The 21,683-nt window shown below is 38.0% G+C and overlaps 1 protein-coding gene across 6 annotated transcripts in view; it reads right to left on the minus strand.

Moving 5' to 3' along the window:
* LOC121285789 (tyrosine-protein phosphatase non-receptor type 12-like) overlaps positions 1 to 21,683 on the minus strand; it is a 106,655-nt gene that overhangs the window by 25,701 nt on the left and 59,271 nt on the right. For all 6 annotated transcript variants that reach the window (XM_041202604.1, XM_041202603.1, XM_041202602.1 and 3 more), the window contains 5 exons: positions 20,914 to 20,980; positions 19,319 to 19,396; positions 18,141 to 18,230; positions 15,286 to 15,371; positions 2,523 to 3,487 (listed from right to left, as the gene is read on the minus strand). In XM_041202604.1, coding sequence (XP_041058538.1) covers positions 2,523 to 3,487; positions 15,286 to 15,371; positions 18,141 to 18,230; positions 19,319 to 19,396; positions 20,914 to 20,980 — 1,286 coding nt within the window. The remainder of the gene's footprint in view (positions 1 to 2,522; positions 3,488 to 15,285; positions 15,372 to 18,140; positions 18,231 to 19,318; positions 19,397 to 20,913; positions 20,981 to 21,683) is intronic.

Genomic DNA, 21,683 nt, shown 5'->3' on the forward strand with positions numbered 1-21,683 from the left:
ACCTACCACCCCTGGGCTCACTGACCTACATTGGCTCCAGGTTAAGCAACGCCTCAATTTTAAAATTTTCATCCTCATTTAAAATCTGCCTCTGGCCTTGCACTTCGCTATTAACTGTAATCTTCTCCAGCTCCACACCTTCAGAGATATCTACACTTCTCCAATTCTGGCCTCTTGAACATCGATTTTAATTGTTCTACCATTAGTGGTCTAGGCCCTAAGCTCCGGAATTTCCTCTCTACACATCTGTCTACTTTGGTTTCCTGTTTTAAGACTCTCCTTAAAACATACCACTCTGATCGAGCTTTTGGAAGTCTGACCTAGTATCTCCTTTATGTGGCTTAGTGCCATTTTGTCTTATAATACTCCTATGAAGCACCTTGGGCCATTTTATTACACCAGAGATTGTATCCTCTCTCTCCAGTGTTTTGTACAGCCATGCTGATTATTATATTTAATCCCATTCATTAGCTAGTGAAAGAGAACTTTAAACAGGTTAAAATCAGCACTGCCTCAATGGCTTTTTGAAGGCAGCCTATTCTATTAATCTACAATGTTGGATGGTGAGGAGTGGGGAGGGGGTTGGAGAGGTGAGAAGAAAAATAGAGGGAAACAAGTTTCTTCCTTCTAATTTCACTTTTATTCTACCAGAAGTCGCTGCATAGCACGCAGGACTTTTTTTTTTAAAGTAGCGAGGAATGTGCAATTTAAGAAGGTGGTGATGGGCCTTCTACCTGATTCACTGCAGTCAATGGTGTTCTCACAATGGTGTTAGGTTATTCTAAGATTTTGACTCAGCAATAAAGGAACAGCAGCAAATGTCCAAATCCATATGCTAGGTGATTTGCAGATGAACTTGCAGCTGAAAGTGTTTCCATGATGCTGCTGCTTATATCCTTCTTCTTGGCAAAGTTCACAAAGCTGTCAAAGACTGTACGCATTGAAGCCACAGTGCACCACAGGTGGAGGGAGTAATGGGGCACTGATCAGACAGCTTAGTCTTGGATGGCATCAAGCTTCAAATGCTGCATTGGCTGCACCATTTAGAAACTTGGTGAGTAGTCTAACACACACATGGTGTGAGTTTTATAGATGGTGGAAGTATCTTTCCACTTTATAGAAAATAGCATGATAATACAGGGAATCTCCTAAAGCGAGGCATTGAAATACTTACAACGATGCTGCAAAGGAAACAAAATGCATGACACTTCTTTTCAATACATACTGCAACTTTCTCACCAAAGCAGCAAAACCACAGCATAGCACAACATGAATGACAAAAAATATAAAAACCTTAAAATTCCACATATTAGAATAACATCACTCATTCTTCTCTGAACCCCCTCTAAATAAATTTCAATAGTTAAAGCAACTAAGGATATACAAGTCCCCTTTGCATTTTAATACTAAATCACAAAGGAGGAAAATAATTAAACACAACCAATCAAGTGCCTTACACTGGGGCCCACTGGCTGTGTGAGAACACTCCTGTAACAGTGCCTCTTAATGAATTTTCACAATTTATACACAGAGAAAATGTACACAGAAAAAAAAAATGATCGCTTTTGGTAAAAGGCCTTGTAAAGTTTTGTAGAATTTTCTTCTTGCTCCAGGTATCAAACTTTTGAAAGAAATGTTTTTATTTCTGACCTGTAGCCAGAAATATAGAAGCGTCTACAATCTATATACCCCGTTCACCAAATAACATAAATGTAATTAACTTCAGGACTTGCCTCTTTACACCACTTCCTCATAGGAATCACCTAAACATTGACTTTAAAAAGACAAGCTAAGTTAAAAGCTGAGCATAATTATACTCCAGACTTCATGAGCAATGAAGCAGGCCATTAAAATGACCAGATCTTGATCAAACCTAGTCAACAACTCAGTACTTAAAAGGTTTTCACCCAACACTATTTACAATTTTTTTTTTTTATATAGGAATTCAACTGGTTGCCAATTGTTATGGTGCAAAATGGTAGAATGCTATTGAAGGAACAAGACAGGCATTTTTTAATTTGCCAAAGTAATTGTTTCAAAAATGTCAATGTAAAATATTGCTTTTTGTTTAAACTTGTACATTAACTATTTCTCCGCATGTATTTAAATCTATGATTAAAACTATAGTTACTGTAAAACAATCTTAGTAGTTTAGAATTAAAACCCCTTTATTTTCATAGAAATCATAGTCCAATTCTCTAAAAAAGATACTAAATGTTTATAGAACAAACTTTTTTATATATGTATGCAAATAGTGCTCTAAAACCATTGATCTATAACAGAGTCTGGATTTGTGAGATGGAGACACTTGTGAACAGGCTTTTTTTTAAGGTAGGTTTAGCTTTTAAATATCCATCCATCAAATAGTACAGCAGCTATAAAGTCCAAAATACAGCTAGCACTAAGATGCAAAGTGAGTTTTACAGAGTTTTAAAAAAATATTAGACTTCATAAAAATTAAGTGATTAATGACTCCCACTCCAAAAGAGTACTGGATTTCTTAGTGTGAAGTAAACACTTACATTTCTGGACTCCTAAATTTAACTTGTTGGGTGGATGCTCTCGGGCAATAGACATAGGTGATATTTTTCTTGTTGAAGGGGTTTCATTTTGTATGGTGGCAGTAACAATGGCACTTGTTAAAATACTGGTAACATTTTTAGGTACGGCTTTCTCAACATCCATCTCCTCCGGCTCAGAGTCAGAGTGGAGAGGATTAGTAAAACTGAGGGGTGCCACATTTACAGAGTGGTCAATGGTGTCCACAGCCAAATGCTGAACTACAGGGATCTCTTTCGATGATGGTTCTGCTGGTACAGCAGGTGCTTTAGAAGAATGGCATTGAGCATTGTACAATTTATCACCAGTGGAAGACTTGCTAAACGTAGTTGGTAAACATTCATGGCTTGCCTTGTTCCACAAGGCATGAGCTCTTTCTTTAAGTGGCAATTGTACTGGTCTCAAGACAACATCAGAACTCCTCCATTCCTGAGTAGCATCCGTGTGCTGAATATCGACCTCTGAATTGACAGACATCTGTCCACAGCTTAATTCCACAGATTTACTTGTTTGCTCAATCTCAATTGCTGAAGTGGACTTCAGTTTACTTGATGGCACTCTGTTAAAAGAGCCATTTCCTCCAGGTGGGGACACTTCAAAACTTTTGAGTCCTTCTTGGAGTGGTATCTTCTTTATTTCAATACTTAGTTTTCTTTCCAACTTTTTTTCAATAGCTTCAGCGTGCGCAGCACAATTTTCAATCTGTTTGTACGTATCCACAGGTTTGTTGTAGTTTTCATTGAGATCTGTGGGAGGTGGTGTTGTAAATGAATGCACTACTGGCTTGGGATGATATCGGTCATTATCTTGCCACACAGTAGTAACAGCCGGGTATGCAGATGGAGGAGAAGGAGTGAGAATAGGTGGTACTGGTTGGGGCTCCGGAGGCTGCAAGATTTCTTCTTTAGCGTCTCCTTCTACCAGGCAGCTATGGAAGTATTTTTGGTTGCGTGGTTAAGGAGGGGATAGGTGCAGGGAGGAGAAGGCAGGAGAAAAAAAAAGGGAAAAGAATTAGATGGTAGCACTACTCAAAAGGATAATTAATTCTACCTGTGAAAGCAAAGACTCTAGATACACAATACAACAGAAAGAACCAAATATGAGATACTATAAACAGAATTGAGGATACTTACTAGGTGGCAGACAAAATATTTGTATTAAAATTTAAACCAATCCACAAGATGCTATAACTAGAATTTCATAGCATCATTGCCTTGTACATACAAAATACTGCAAATTGAAGCACTGTAATCAATATCAATCTATCCTGACTATTGCTTTTCCCTCTGCAACTCAGAACTTAAGAATTAAATTAGCACTCAAACAGCGATCGAGCTGTTGTTCACTTGGTCTGGATTTAAACTGAATTTTGTAAAAAAAAAAATAAAATTATCGTACTCTGACAATTATCAAATTTCTTAATATGGCAGTGCTTTGCATTCATTATCCTTAAAAAAGTCATTCTGCTTTGCTGTCACACTTTGCAACTGCTCAAGAACCTGGTTATAATTTTATTATATTGCAGATAAGATTTTTAAAGTTATCAAACCCACTGCACTATTTTCCAAAACTGTATTCAAAAAGTTAAAATAGAAGTTCATTTCCAGGGTGCTATGACAAGATTAACACAATAAGAAAGCCCCTCGCTACACTGAATGCCCACATATGCCACAGAAAGTGGAAAGTTTATGTTCAATTCTCACCATTTCTGAGCGAAGAAGCAGGAAGCAACACACAATACAATAACAAGTACTCAACCAAAGTGACTAAACAGATAACACCTTCAAAGTTCATCAGTAAAAAGCATAAATGTAAAGATGGTGACAAAAGTGAAACTTTGAAACTTTTTGTCTAATATCTAGCACAGTATTGATCTCTAACTGGGAAAAACTTCAAGCACTGATGCTAAACTGCCTGAATTCATTAACCCCTGGAAACCGGCACTCCTGCAGCATCTCTCACTCAGCTGGAGGGAGGGGGCAGTGCCCCAGGATATGCGTGATGCAAAGACAGTGGCCCTGTACAAGAACAAAGGAGACCACAGCAATTGCAACAACATCAGCATACAATTATTGCTAAGTCACTGACACCTGTTCTGGTTCAGCCATGTTCACTGGATGGATGATGGTCGTATGATGAACCTCCTTGGTGTCCATATCTATGCTAAACGAGCACCTGGAAGCGAGATATGAACACAGCAGACATTGACAATGACAATCATTGGCAACCATGAGCTTTGGATGCTGACTGTTTGGAATGACACTGAAAGAGACCAGCATAAATGAAAAGCTCAGCTGGCCAAGAGGGCCCACAGAAAGCAGAGGCCAGCAAATTGTGCATCTTTCCAGCCCACTGTCTTCCTCTGCAGCAAATACAGCAGAGACTGCATGCCAGAGAGGGGCTCCTAAGCCATACCAAACAATGCTTAAGAGTCGACCACTATGGCGCAAATCGTCGTCACATGAGACAGAAGGTTGCCCCAAACAAATTGGCCTCCTAACTCTAAAACATGGTACGTAAATGTTGAAAAGCAAGTTTGCTCACAAATTCATGTGCCAACTCAAATTTTTATGTTTACCAGAAACTCATGTCTAAGCACGGTGTAAACCATTCAATTCAAATATCTTTTGCAAGTTTGATTAACAGTTTGAAAACATTTAAATTACTTTGTTCTAGTTACATTTTTTAAAATGTATGCTTTACCAATCAGGGAATCTGCCTATTGCCTTTGCAGTCAGACGCATTGGCTTCTACAGACAACGGGAAAAGGAAAAGAAACACTAAGTGATCACTTGGATGATTGGTTACCACATCAGCTTTGAACAATTTATTGCCTAGTATATGAGCAAACTTTAAATAGTTAAAATTGTGTTACAGCCCCTATTTATTTAATTTGTTTTTCCAATATATTTTGATTGCTCAATAAATTTGATTGTCACCTTTTAAAAACAAGGAGAGCATGATAGCCTGTGATAAAATCACAAGAGTAAATGAACTTGTAACTTCTCTGTTCGTTCCCTGCATACACTATGAATTTATCTTGATATTAGTGCAAGTGAAAATACTTTGTGGTTCACTTAGAAAAGTTGTCTGAAAAATGGGATCTAAAAATGTTAAGAGTTTTTAACAATCCCCAAATTAACTGGAGCAAATGATCCTGTGACAAACAATTTTTCCTTCAATGGTGGGAACAGCAATGCTATCCAAGTAATGAATCTATTCAGCTCAAGGACATGCATGGAGGTAAATGCCTCGTGCAAACAAAATTAGAGGCAAAACAATTTTAATTTAATGAAGCCACACCTCCCTCCCACAGGTATAGGGTAAAATAGGATTTTGAGGAGTTTTTGAACACAGGGAGATAAGTGGCAATGTGAGAGAAATTAACCAGGGATGTTCCAAAGAATAGATGCAAAATATTACCTTCTTATGGAGTAGGGGCAAGAAGTGACCTGATATTAAAGTGGAAGATGTGTGTGAGGGGATGTCAGTCTGGATGGGACCAGGCGTGATTGTTCAAGAACAATTGTTTTACAATTCTTACCACATTGCTAGTTTTGATGATCTCATATCAAAGAGCCCAATCGAATGTCGCACGTTTCAGCAGGGTACAGCCAGAGGAAGAGATGTACATAGGTTTCACAAGCAAAAGCCATGAAATGCAGACAGCAGATGCATTTAGCACAATCAAATGATTTAAAACATTAACTTTTATCCCCCTGTTACATGTTGCTTTGAGAAGCAAAATAGGTTCAGATATTGGAAGTGAATGCAGGTGACAAGGGGACAAAGGCCCCTTTGTCCAGCAATTAATGCAAAAAGTCCAGTATCATCAGATTTGTAAGTTAAGCTTCCCATCTGACACAGGAAATTTCTTAAATATAGAATCCCATTAAATTCTATACAGGAAAATGGCCACCTCACTAACAGTAAATATCACAATGCTGTTCCTCTTGTGTTACGTCTTATGCATCCAGTTTGGTCTTTCTGGGAGTTTCCCTTACCACTCTATCTGCATGCACAGCACAATTACTATGGAAATACACTAAATTACTTGGATCTTCTTGCTTAATAATTGACAATTTTTTTTTTTAAACGCACTGGAAGATCTTTAGTGGTGTTTAAACCCGTGCTGAATTTCACCCAAACAAGACTAGGAGCAGAAATTCAGTTTCAATTTAACATCAAAGTTTGCATTAAAATTACCAAGAGGAAATCACCCCAAAAGTGTCTGATGGACACCTGGACTAGATGTTACATATTTCAATGCCAAAGCAGTAAGTGATGCTCTGCTTAATATAGCTAACATTTCCATCTATATGGAGCTGTATCTAAGAACTGCAGTACAGCTAACATTATCAGGATATTCATAAACCTAAAAAATGTATTTGGATACCAGAGACTGGTTAACTTTGTATTAGACAGAGGGGGAAAAAGCTTGAAAAAAAGGAGAAAAAGCAAAGAGAAAAGAAGAGAAAAAAGGGAATGAAAAAAGTCAAAGTGTATGTGTCCTTGTAATGGAGGTGCATCAAGAGAAAACAACATGGATGATAAATCAAAGACTTGAGATGCTAAGAATCAGATGAATTGATATTCACTGCAGAAAGGATGAATGACAAAGGATGTCATAGATAATGTGGGTGTAAGTTAACTTGAGACTGAGCACAGGTTGAAAGGGCAAACCAGCAAAGTTAAAATGAGCTGTTATGATGCAGCAGATAATGTGTGCCAGGCGGATCAAATCCACTTGGGAAACTTGATCACGCGGTCAGAACAATTTTGCAATTTGTATTTTATTTCGATAGTCCAGTAGTAATAAGTCCACCAAGGCTCGAGAGATTTTTTACAAAGCTAAATTAAACGTTTATTAACAAAAGAAAATATTTCAAGCACATACCTAGGTTTATGATAACTCCTAAAACCCCTAATTAATTTGACTCCCGTTAAGGCAACAGTAAACAAAAAAAAAAATAGATTTTAAATAGATTCCAGCCAGTTAACACAAAATGGCTTTTCCCAGCTTCAGTTTCTGTAGACAGAATCTTAATGCACAAACACTGGAGGCTTTTCACACTTCTGGTAGATCTTGCAATGCCTTCCTCTCTGTCACATAGCCTCTTCTCCTTTATACATGTTTCTCCCTTTTAATGCAAATTCCATTGTTCCCATATATCTTTGGAACTTTACTTTTCTCATAATATGAATCTTTCGTGGTGCTAATACTGTCAGTAACCTTTGGGGAAAAATAAACACACTGCTTGGCCTAGCTTCACTGGCTAGGTATAACATCCTACCATCTCTCTTTGAAATTCAAACTACCCTGTTTCATCTAAAAATGCAAATTCTCCTCACATCATATTCTAAAACTTCAGCCATGTTTACATTTCAAACCTATCTTCCTTTTCATGAATCAAAGCCTTCAGATCAGCTGTCTCCAATTCAATTAAACTCCACAATACACAGACACACAAACTATCCAAACCCCACTATTAACCTACTTTTACAATAAATCACAATAATATTGAGAATTATTATACTTTTATGACAGAGCAGCAAAGCTAGGGATCAGAAATGTTTCCCAGTACTCAAGCAAATCAAATCTAACAATTCAGCCATCCTCTACCCCTTCTGCAAAAAGGGTGAGAAAAGTGTGAATCATGTTTTGTTTTAAAGGAAATAGCACTGTAATGGAAACTAGCCAAGTCAAACAAAAAAAGATATGCACAACATAAGCTTAACCCTTCAAAACTGCAATTTTCTAACAGAATCTGGACACTAATGAAATTAAAGCAACATAACCTTGCAAGATCACGTAGGAAAATGTAGATGATATCACACTGAGGTCTTACCAGATGCTTTTCTCATGCCCATCACAAAAGTTATCTTCCTGAGGCAAACACTATCGCTTCCTACAGTCCAAAGTATGACCTAATGTGTAAAGCCATGTGGCCTGAGCAAACAATACAACAGTTCATTGTCTGAATTTATGTATAGGGTTTCCATAAGTAACTATTTGATGTTCTTGTATCAGAGTGAATTAGCTAATACAAACAAAAACTACAAATGCCTCTGAAACATAACCAGAAAATGCAGGTAATACACAGGTTATCAGTCAACAGCCAGAGGGGAAAGACAGATTAAAGCTTTTGGCAAAGCACTGAATCAAAGCTGAAAAGAGATGAACAAATATATTGAAGGAATATTAATATATTAACAGAAATCAAGATAAGGATGAACAGAGAAATAAATACTGAATCAGTTCATGAATGAGAAGCCAGTCAGTTGTGTTCCTTTAAAAAATCTTTTAGGTAATCGGTAACAGACTTTTCACAACAGCTTAGTAATACACTCTTCATTACCAATTATTGATCTATTGATATTATAGGGACATTTGTATTTATGGAGTTAGTGCCTTGCCTCCACACTGTGTAGTTAAAATCACAACTAACAAAGGTATCAAATTTCCAAAATTTGTACTCAGATGCAGCCTTGCCTCTTGAGAAGCCAATTTGCCAATCCAAGGAAATTATTCACCTACTAAATTCCAGCTACATAGCCTTTGTTAAAGACCATGGGAAGACTGACCAGAACTAAATGCACTTGCCTTGAATAGATTATGATGTGAACAAATTGCATATTGATGCACGTCAAGTGTTTTATGCAGTTGGAGCGTTAGCAACTAGTTTAGCATTGAAGCAAAAACAATTAGCATCTTGACTGGTTTCTTTCTGATATGCTTCAGTGAAAGTCACAGAAACAATCAATCTTCCGCCATATACTGGTACTAATCATTTTAAAGATGATATCTTAAATTACCTGTATTTCTTTTTCAATTAAGCTACATGATGCACAACATAGAAATGACTGTTAAATTATGGACAAAACACTTGCTCCACCCCGAGACTATTCTTTTTAAATCAAACATGGACTTATCTTTCCTGAAAGAGAGGTTAATGAAATTTGGTTAAAATAAAGTAGTAATTTAAATTTATCGAGGTAATTAACAAAAAGAAAATGAAAGTCACCTCTTCTCCCCGCTTAATATTTCTAAGGGTTTATCAAAACCACAATGACCAAGCTGAAATTGTATATTAATGCAATTTCCATATCTTGTAAAAAGAACGGAAATAGCTACATAAAACATTTGAATAAAAAAGATACACTAAAAGAGGCCCAATTGTACAGAACATGACTGATGACAACTGAGTTATTTGAGGAATGAACAAAGTCAAGGACATTTTAACAGCAGTTACTTGGAAGCTGTTTACCTTATTCATGTAAATTTTTCATCAAGGGAAAAATGAACTGTAGAACCATAGTAATCCAAATATTATCAAGTCCTTTTTACAAAAAAAATTGGAGAAGTTGATTTTATCCTCTGTTTTTGTAGTTTACTTATTAAAACAAATAATAACATTATACTGTATATACTCATGTAAAATTCAAGCTTTTGAGGCCAAATTTATAGACAAAAAGGGGCCAACTTATACACGAGCAATATTTGAGGGGCTAATATAGTTTCACAACAGGGCTACTCCCAGAGACCCTCTCCCACTCGCCACTTCCCTGCCCAACTCTCCCATTTGCAACTTCTTTTGCTCACTTCCTCCCTCTTGACACCCCGCTCCTGATCATTTACTCAGCTGAAGGGTCTGGACAGGAAAGTGGCGAGCAGGAGAGGGAGGGAGACAGGAGAGGCAGCTAGCGGGTAATAAGTAGAAAGAGGTAGTATTTTTTGGCCAAAAGTCAGGGGTCAAGTTTTACATGAGATCGACTATTGCTTGAGTATATATGGTAACTTTTAAGAAACATCTTAAAAGAGAATAGAGAGTTGAAGATGTTTACGGAGGGAATGCCAAAGCTTACGGTCTAGGCAGCTGAAGGCAAAGCTGCCATAGCAGAGCAATTAAAATCAGGGATGCTCAAGAGGCCAGAATCCGAGGAGCACAGATAGTTGAAGGTTTTAAGGTGGGAACAGGTCACAGAAATAGGGAGAGGTGAGAATGAGAGGGTTCGAAGACAAGGACAGGAATTTAAAAATCAAGGTGGTGTTTAACTGGGGACCGATGTAGGATGGCAAGCCGAGGGATGATGGATGAATGGGACTTGAAATGAGTTAGTACACAGGCAGCAATGTTTTGGATGATCTCAGGTTTGGAGGGTGGAAGACTGGAGGCCAGCTATATTGGAATAGTCAAGTTCAGAGGTAGTAAAAGCATAAATGAGGGTTTCAGCAATAGATGAGCTGAGGCAGTCGAGCGATGTTACAGAGGTGGAAGTAGGTCGTCTCAGTGATAGTTTGATTACGTGGTTGAAAGCTCATATCAGGGTCAAACATAACACTAAGGTTGCAAACAAGTGTGGTTCAGCCTCAAAGTTTCCAAGGAGAGGAATAGTGTCGGTGAGTAGGGAATGAAGTTTGGGGGCAGAGGCTGAAGACAAAGGTTTCAATCTTCCAAATTATTTGGGGGCTGTAGAAGACAGACTGAACTGCATCCTTCCCCTGCAACTGCAGTATAAGGATTAACTCTTCATGACCCAGTTGCTCAAGGCAGCATGGTTAAGTTGTATAGAGGAGAATATGTCAGGTTTGATTCCCAGTCTTCTTGTACCTGATTCATAGCAATAGATAACAAGTAGAAACCAGCCAGGACTGTAACCTGATCATGATACCATGATCTCTGGTAGAAAATACTAATGGGTGGATCTCAGGTTAAAACAGAATCAAAATCAGACTCGTCTGTGATCCTCATCCACCTCTCACTCTTGACCAACTGTTTGAATAATTTGCTGATCTGAGTGGCTTGCAACCTGGTGAGGTACCAAAAGGAGACTTTGGGAACATCCCCCAGCAAGGGTTAGTGCTTCAAGAGAAAAATAAATAAAAATGAAGTTCAATGTATTAAATGCCTTTAATAACGAGGCTAGATCAACACTGTTGAAGTCAGTAGCTCCGCAGCAGTCAGATGGGACATAATGCCATCAGTTGTTTTATCGATTGTAGTGTTTTGTTTTATTCATTCATGGGATATGTATTGCTGGCTTGGCAAGCATTTATTGTCCATCTCTAATTGCCTGAGGTGGTGGTGGAGGGCTGCCTTCTTGAACCATTGCAGTTACTGAACAACCAACATAATTTATTGAGTACGAAGCATTTTGAGATATGCTGAAGGCATGATAGTGTGCTATATAAATAGACGTTAGTTCTTTATGTTTTGCACTCTTAGGCTAGAATTTTTAGCTCGTTGGGCAGGTGTACGCCTGACCTGAACGAGCATAAAGTGACACGCAATGACATCGGGCAAGCATCCTGACGTCGTCGTGTGATACTGCGGTGAGCGGGCACACGTGGGTGTCTGCAGCGCACCTGCCGACAATTAACAGGCTTATTAAGACTGTTAAAGTCCCAATTAAATGTAATTTTTCACTGCCTGTCCAACCTTATGGTTGGCGGATGGGCAAAAAGGCCAAGTGGCCTTGCACTTCTCAGGCAGGACGAGGTTTCCAACAGCAATTAAAAATAAAATAAAAATTTTAACGTTTCATTAATAACATGTCCCTGCTCATGTGACAGTCACATGAAGGGACATATTTTTAACATTCTTTATTTTTGATTTTTTTTACAATCTTCATGGTTTCAATGGTTTTATAAACCTCTATGCAATGCTTCGGAAGGGAGTCTAACCTGAACATTATTAAATGTATAAGATCAAAGTCATGGAACGCGAGATCTTTTTTAAAAATATGCAACAGTTATAAGCAAAGTGAAAAAAGAGCTCTGCCAACAGTTACTTAATTCATAAGTATTAAACAGCAAGTAATTTTAAATTGTGAGGGGGAGATGCTTTAGAAAAGATTTCTCAAGGCAGTACTGGTGTAGTTAAAATTTAAGTTTTCACTGATCTGTGATGTGAATTCCGGTAGTTTCCTGCATCCTGTTCAATTTCATCAGAGTATTTTACTTGCTGTTTTTCCATTCAGTCATCAAATCTGATGCAGGACATTTCATGAATGCACTGGTACCATGTGCTCATTAAGGCTGTGCCCAACAGGCTTCAATATGCTGATCATTATTAGCAGAATTGTGAAGAACTGTGTTACCCCTCACTAATGTATTCTTTAAATTAATTGCATAGGTAAGAGTACAAATGAACAAAAAAAAAAAATCAAATTTACGAATACTGGGATTGATTTGAAACCTTTTCTCAACATATTCTCTCTGGTCACAAGGCAAATAAATCCATTATTACATCTTTAAGTTTTTGGCTATTGGGAAACATGACTGTTCTTTCTCTGATGTTTCAGCAAGCACATAAGGTTCTCCAAAGTGTGGCATGTAGCTCAATATTGTTACTTATCAAGTATTTCCAACATTTTCTATTTTTATTTCAATTTTACACTGTCTGGAGCAAGTTTTTTTTAATGAAATTCTCTTAACATAAAATAAAACGGAAAATGCTGGAAATACTCAGCAGGTCTGGCAACAGCGGAGAGAGAAAGAGAGTTAACATTGTAGGTCAATGACTTTTCATCAGAACTGAAAAAAGTTAAAAATGTGACAAATTTAAAGCAAGTATGGAGGGAGGGAAAGGCAGGAGGGGAGTAAAGAAAAAAAGGAATGGTCTGTGATGGGGTTGAAGGCAGGAGAGATTAAATAACAAAAAAGGAAGATCATGGAACAAGTAAAAAAACATAAGATGTGGAAATGGGAAAGTAGAATCATTACAACAGCTTCCTTCCAAAACTAAAATAAACAAAATGGGCGCAGAGGTTATGATCTGACCTCTCAACATAATATCCCCTACAGTTTTATTTTTAGCTATGAAACCTAGTATTGGAGCTATGACTACCAAGGGGTTAATGGATCTACATGTGGATATTTCCTGTGATCACTAAAGCTGGAAACTTGTCAAGGTCAAAAACATGGAGTCAAAATCTTTTTCACACCGTTTCTGCAAGGTCATATCGAGAATGTCTCAAAACACTATCTCTGGCTCCTTGTCCTTATCCACATACTGCATCTTTTAGCTGATATTAACAGTTGAATGAATAAAGAATTTTTCAACTCAATGTCAACAAGCCCGACACCATTCTACTCAGCTCCCAGCTGAAACTGTGAACCATAGTATCGAATCCTACCACATCCCCGCACCCAGAGGGCCTGCTCAGCTCTGAGCAAAGGTTCAGACCCTGCATCCTTGCCATTATTAAAACTGCCCTGTTTTACCTTTGCCTGCTTACACCTCAAACTCATCGCAATTGCCAATTAAATGTCCATCCACTCCTTTACCACTTCCAGGTTTGATTAATACAATGCTCTTTTTTTTGTAAAATCATTCACAGGATGTTTATGTCACTGGCTAGGCCAGCATTTATTGCCCATCCCTAATTGCCCTCGAGAAGGTGCTGGTGAGCTGCCTTCTTGAACCGCTGCAGTCCATGTGGTGTAGGTACACCCACAGTACTGTTAGGAAGGAAGTTCCAGGACTTTGACCCAGCGACAGTGAAGGAACAGCGATATATTTCCAAGTCAGGATGGCGAGTGGCTTGGAGGGGAACTTCCAGGTGGTGATGTTCCCATGTGTCTGATGTTCTCGTCCTTCTAGATGGTAGCTGTCGTGGATTTGGAAGGTGCTGTCCAAGAAGCTTTAGCGAGTTCCTGCAGTGCATCTTGTAGATGGTACACACTGCTGCCACTGTGCATCAGAGGTGGAGGGAGTGAATGTTTGTGGATGGGGTGCCAATCAAGCGGGCTGCTTTGTCCCGGATGGTGTCCAGCTTCTTGAATGTTGTTGGAGCTGCACTCATCCAGGCGAGTGGACAGTATTCCATCACACTCCTGACTTGTGCCTCATAGAATGCGGGCAGGCTTGGGGAGTCAGGAGGTAAGTTACTCACTGCAGGATTCCTAGCGTCTGACCTGCTCTTGTGTCCAAAGTATTTATATGGTTAGTCCAGTTTAGTTTCTGGTCTATGGTAACTCCCAGGATGTTGATCTTCCTTGCAGCTTTCCAAGTTCTACCCTTCATAAATTGCAACTCTTCCAAAACTCTGTCATTCATATCATATCCCTCACTACTTCCCATTCACCTATTATGAACTTCACAAATCTGTACCAACTTCCTATCTATCTAGGCATCGATTTTTAAAAATACTTGTCTTATTTTACAAATTCCTCCATGGCCTTGCTCTTTTCCACCTTTGCAATTATAGTTAGTCTTACTTTCCTGTATATGCCTTCTGTTTTCTGACTCTGGCCACTGTTGCACATGAGTACTTCTCTCTATTTCTCAAGTCTAATCATTTTTATCTTTGTTAAGTACTTTGAGATGTTATCAAATTAAAAGATACTAAGTGCAACTTCACTTTTTTTTAAATCAAAATAATTGCATGCAGCAGATTTGCATGTGCTCAAGACACAACTCCACATTTATGGCAAACTGGAACAGAGACACTGCACTACACAGTGTCAATTCAAAATAGTTCACACAGAATATTAGCAATGCTTCGTTCACCTGAGAATGTAACTCCACAGCTCATCAGCTAAAATCAGGCCCAAATGCAGTGGCATAAATGCAAGTTAACATTCCATGGAGCTTAACAATAGGAATTCCGCATCTTATTTATTGATACAATTTCTTCAGGACTTCCAACAGTCTCAATCACCAGCATTAAAGTTATATCTGGCTCTGAACAATTACGTTATCCAAGTTGAAAATAAGTTACCTTCGTACTCGTGGTGGCTTTGGTGGTGGCGAATCAGATTTGTCAGGAAGAGAAGAAATGGTTGTATTTTCAGAACTAATGTCATCCTGTTATAAGAATATAAGAGACAAAAGCAGTTTAAATGGCAATGATCATAAAAGACAACTATTCATGACAAATACAGCTAGATAAAAAGGCACAACAAAATATGGTTCTAATTGTCTTTCTTACATATTTTCTTCTGTCTTAAAAGCACAGATAAATGAGAAATAAAGGCACCAAGGGTCAGAAGTCAGGTAGAGGAGTACTTTCTATGCAAAGTGCGTACCCATCTATAAATATAGGTCCTTATTTATCCAAGTCTGAAGTGTTAGTTGCCCAATCTTGTACAGCATTAAATCAAATTTTCCAAGCTAAGAGAAACATAACAGCTAAAAGAGCTGCTCTGAAATCCAGGGAAACTTGAATTTCAGCAGTTAATATCACTGAAATCTACAAAGAAAGTTATCCACTTAGCTAGCAAGTGGAGAGGAGCAGGGTTGGAGTTTCTTTTATATTATTTACTTTGTATGTGAATATATATATGGTACTTGGTGACAAATTGCTTGACTGGCCTCTCCAAACTGAATTATGTCTCTTACCGGTTTAATCAAAAACCTTGAAAATAGTTAACAATATATAAGAAAAGAACGAACAAATGGGCACTTAAGAACAAATACAGGAAATGTCATGCATAACAACAAAAATCAGGCTCCAAGTTGTATTGGCTACATTTAGTATCTCTTATTTTTCCATCAATTTAAAAATGTTTGATCAGAGAGTTTTTTTTTTAATTCAGGCACAGACTGATTTCTTTCAACAGTGATTGGCAATTAAATCCTGGAAACTGGATTGGTGGAGCTAAAGGGAGTATATGGAGTTTACAGTTAGAGTTAGAAATTAACAACGTATCTTAGATTAATGACCACTGATATCAATTCAGTTTCCTCACATGGTTGGTTGGGCTCAGCAATTTCTGCCATATCCTTTCCCACAATTATGTAATCAGAACACACCCAAAAACTACTTTAAAAAACTTACCAAAATAAAATATATTTATCATTCACACATTTTATAAAACGTTTCTGAAACTTCACAGTCTAAACTATATAGAACAAGACAAAGAACAAAGAAAAGTACAGCACAGGAACAGGCCCTTCGGCCCTCCAAGTCTGCACCGATCATATTGCTCATCAACTAAAACATTTTACACTGCCAGGGTCCGTATCCCTTTATTCCCATCCTATTCATGTATTTGTCAAGCTGCCTCTTAAACACCACTATCGTACCTGCTTCCACCACCTCCTCTGGCAGCGAATTCCAGACACTCACTACCCTCTGCAAGTAAAAAACTTGCCCCGCACATCTCCTCTATAGTTTTCTCTTCTCACCTTAAATCTATGTGCCCTAGTAATTGATTCTTCCACCCTGGGAAAAAGCTTCTATCTACTCTGTCCATGCCACTCATAATTTTGTAAACTTCTATCAAGTTACCCCTCAATCTCCGTCGCGCTAGTGAGAACAATCCGAGTTTCTCCAACCTCTCCTCATAGCTAATAACCTCCAGACCAGGCAGCATTCTGGTAAACCTCCTCTGCACCCTCTCCAATGCCTCCATATCCTTCTGGTAATGTGGCGACCAGAATTGCACACAATATTCCAAGTGTGGCCTAACCAAGGTTCTATACAGCTACAGCATGACTTCCCAGCTTTTATACTCAATACCCCTGCCAATGAAGGCAAGCATGCCATATGCCTTCCTGACTACCTTATCCACCTGCGTTGCCACAAATATAAAGTGAGTAGCTATTGTGAAATCCATATTTTGTTACACAGCTGCTTATTGAGATATACTAAGTACACACAAATTTTATACATTTAATCGTTAAAATTTTAAAAATTTAAAGACTGCTCAAAGATGTATACTTTTGTGCCAAGGATTATACTGTACAACTGTACAAAATCATTTTTTTGATCAACTTATGCTATAACTAGTTTTTCTTTAAACATTAGAACATTGCTATTTGGATCACCGGGAACATTAAAGCATTCTGCTAATCACAATATGCTGAACCCTTTTCTCTATCCCCCAACTCACTTCACTTATTACAATGCATAGCTATAGATGTGGGGTTTAACAAGACCTGAGCAACACCACATTGTTCCTCAAGAACAGATCTGTTTCTGAACACTTTGCACCAATGTGAAAGCAATAGGCTAGCAATATTCTATTTAAGTCAGCAATATGCAACTGCAAAAATATTACAAAATTGTGATCCTGCTAGCTTGTTTAAATAACGTTTCTTCAAAAAAAAAACATAGGAGAAACAGCTGCTGAGTATTATTAAAAAGGGCTGAATTTCCTGCCACTGAATTACTTTTCCCAGATGTTCAATTACTCTCAGTTCTTTTAAAAAAAAGTATTATGTCAAAGTCACAGGTACTGTAAGTGACCACATTTCACTGCACAAGAGGAAACAGACTTTCCGGAAAAAAAGCAACCAGCCATCTGCATGTAAATATACATTTTTTTAAATTTTAGGAATCTACCCATTTTGCCAGTTCTACTTTAAAAATGTGAAACCTCAATGTTTTGCTTCAACTTGTGAAACACTTAACAATTGCATATACAACACATACAATGGCATAAAAGTTAAGTAACTTGATAAACAAATAAGCTAGTGTGCTTTAACATTAACATTCTTAATAATACTAAACCAGTTAACTAAGGCCATTTTCCACCCACAAAAATAAGTAAAATGTATCACATACTGCAAGGAATGAAAGTGAAACATTCACCACAGTGAGAAGTAAAAGATGTAAAAACTATTACTTACTGTGTCAGAAAGACTTTCAGTGCGTTGGTTCCTTTGTAGTTCCTTTTCAAATATCTGAGCTATTGCACGGTGAACAAGCTCATATTGCTCCTGAGAAACAAGAGACACATGGCTTGGTATTTGCACTTAAAAAAATGCTATAAAAATTAGAGGTAGCAGAATGGTTTGACCGCTATGTTTCTGTAAAATTTCCCTGAATTTGGTTTTATTATATACATATACAAAGTTAAATTTACATGTTACTGCTGTCTTAAATTTATATTTCAACCACATCTATATGATCAATTCTAATGATTAGCTCCTTAAGCAATATGCCATGGATGCTGGAAATCTGAAATCAAACCAGGAAATTGCTGGAAATATGCAGGCCAATGAAACAATAACTTTCTCTCCTCACAGATGCTACCTGACCTGCTGTATATTCCCGGCTTTTTCCATTTCTATTCTTAGTTCCTTACCATTTTAGAATATTATACAACATTTTTTTTCTATAGCATTAAAGCGGTTTATCTTTTACATTTATAATCTATTTTTAAATGCATTCTCAAATGTATAGAGCCATCACCAGAAAAATTACCAATATTAAGAAAGTCATGAGGAATGTCAATGGCAATTAACTTACATAAGCATTCTTTGCTAAAATCTAGTCTCATCTGCATCATAAAAATTGTCAAATAGAAAAAATAAAAAACAGACCTGCATTTATATAACATCTTTCTTTATTTCAGGTTATCCTAAATCAATTCATATTGAATAAGTACATTTAAAATGTAGACTACAGTTGTAATATAGAAAATAGGACAGCCAATCTGATCCCAAAATATATGATAGATGATCCCAAAAACATTACTATGATCAGGATGAGATCATCTATTTCAGGCAAAGAGTAATTCCTGGCCAGGAAATAAAGAGCTCCTTTCTTGCTCTAGTTCCAAATATTGTCACCTAATTTTTCTTTTTAATGTCCACCTGAAGGAATAGAAGGGGCCTCATTTAAAAGGCACCGCAGACAGTGCTGAACTCCCTTGATTCTGCAGTAGAGTATCAGCCTAGATTTTGTGCTCGAGCTTCGAGATGGGACTTGAACCCTCGATGGCAAAAGTGCCAAAAGAGTTATGGAACATCCCAAGGTGCTACAGAGAAAAATGAATAAAAATAAGCATCACATGCAAACATACCTTTGTTTGAACTGCAGAGTGCCTTTGTGTTCTCATTTCTTGAATCAAACTAAACACACTGAATTCTTCAGGAATTTTCTAGCAAAAGAAAAAACACATTTTGGCAAAGTGTGAATTGTAATCCATAAAATTGAATTAAAATCAGTTGTTCTGCTTTACATAAGAATGTAGAAGGAGCTGGAGCAGACCATTTGGCCTTTCAAGCCAGGTCCTTTGTTCAACGCTGTTCATGGCTGATCATCTACCTCAACGCCATCTCCCTGCACTGTCCTCATACCCCTTAATTCCCCGAGTACCCAAAAACCTATCATGTGTTGTCTGAAATATATTCAACCACTGTGCATCCATAGCTCTCTAGGGTACAGGATTCCAAAAATTCATAATCCTGTGAAAAATCTTTTCCTCATCTCAGTCCTAAATGGCCAGCCCCGTGTTCTAGATTGTCCAGCCTGGGGAGGCATTTTCTCAATCTGATTGGCTGGCAGCTCTGTAGTCCCAGCAGCACCAGGATTGAGTGGTGGCCCCTTCTTGAACTACAGCAGTCCCATAGGAAGAAAACTGCCCAGATTTAAAAGGCAATTCTGGGATTTTGGACAGGCCTGGCTTGCAGCCTCCATGAAGTGGTGGGGATAGGGGTAGGGTACATATTTGGGTCAAGGGTAAGGGGGTTGTCTCTGATAGGCTCTGCGGATCCCCAAAGGAGGTACTCCTCTTCCTGCCTGACAGCATCCAATGTAGCACGTTGGGCTCTTGTCTCTGCCTTCCCCGGCGGATGTGGAATGAGGCCCTTAAGTGGCCATTAAAGTGACCATAATTTGGGAGATGGAACAGGGTGGGTGGGGTGGCAGTGGAAAGGCCTTCCGCTTTACTTTATGAGCTATTCAGCCTTCAAATGTGTCAGCTGGGGGCAGGGGCAGTAAAGGGGCCATAAAATCCAGCCCTCAGATATGTTACACTCAGCCCCCTCATCTAAGTCATTAAAAAGCTGAGACTCAAGTACTGATCTTTGCAGTACCCTGCAAGTTACAGCTCATCAACCCAAAAATGTTCCATTCATTCAGACTGTTTTCTCTGTTCATTAGCCAATCCATGCTGATACTAGCCCAATTCCTGAATTCTAATTTTGTGTAATAATCTGTGTAGCGCCTTAGCAAATGCTTTTGAAAATCCAAATACCCATCGGTTCCTCCCTATTAATATTAGTTGCATCCTCAGAAAATGCTAAGGGATTTGTCAAACATGATTTCTTTCATTAATTCATGTTTACAATGTTTAATATGATTTAAGTGCTCTTTTACAGCTCCCTAATAATAGGTCCAAGCATTTTGCCTATTACTAATGTTAGGCTACAGTCCCCATTTTCTGTTCCTCCTTTTTTAAATAGCAGGGTTATGTTTGCTACCTTTCAATTCAGAGAAAATATTCTGTAATATAAGGAATTCCGAAAATGCTGAAATCACAGCCAACTGGTAAACTGAGTTTAAGAACTTAGCATTTCCAAATATAGGCCAAATATTGCCCGTTTCTCTGCTCATTTGCTTAGACTATGCAGGTTTTCCTTTGAGGAAAAAAAAGTTGAGAAATAGATGACTCACCCCAGCTTTTAGCAAATTCCAGGTATAATCAATTGCACATATGGCTCCAGTTCTTCCACATCCAGCACTGCAAGTATATAATTTCAGGAAATGACTCATTTCAGTCGTCTTCCTTAAATCACAGTCACCACTACCATCATCTCCATTACTAAAACAACAGGAACTCTGACTTCATGTAATGAAATTTCAGTTCTAGCTCTCTGCAAAGAAAATTGTACTTTTACAACTAAACGCTCATTGGATGGCACAGCAGGTTAAACTCAAAGACCTCGTATCTCATTGATCCTGGGTTCAAATCCAGTGGTAAATTATGGCAGCATAAATGTTTGTCTGCCAGCATGATGCAAGTTAGAACAATCAACTCAGTTTCTAGTTAGTCTAAATACACTCCACAAACATCCTATAATTTGGCATAAGAAAACAATTTTCCTCAAAGAAGCTATAAGAATAGTGTGGCAAGCAAAGGCATACAAAGAACATTCTCTGTGACTAGAATCAATGCATTTTCCTCCCTCAAACCAAAGACAGCCTTTGACACAATTGCTCTTCTAATGCCTTTTATGTCCAGCTCCATAGGGCTGCCTCATTTGGTTCCACTCTGATCTAATCCAACCATCTCCAATTATAATTTTTCCCTCCTCGAAAAGGTGGTAGCATTTTTTTCTTTTGACAGCTGTTTACATACTACCAGCTGCCTGATCCTTACATATATACACACACATGCCTCAAATCATGAACAATTGGCCAAAATCATGAACATGTTTTTTGTT

Source organism: Carcharodon carcharias, chromosome 13 (assembly GCF_017639515.1).
Source record: "Carcharodon carcharias isolate sCarCar2 chromosome 13, sCarCar2.pri, whole genome shotgun sequence".
Lineage (NCBI taxonomy): Eukaryota > Metazoa > Chordata > Chondrichthyes > Lamniformes > Lamnidae > Carcharodon > Carcharodon carcharias.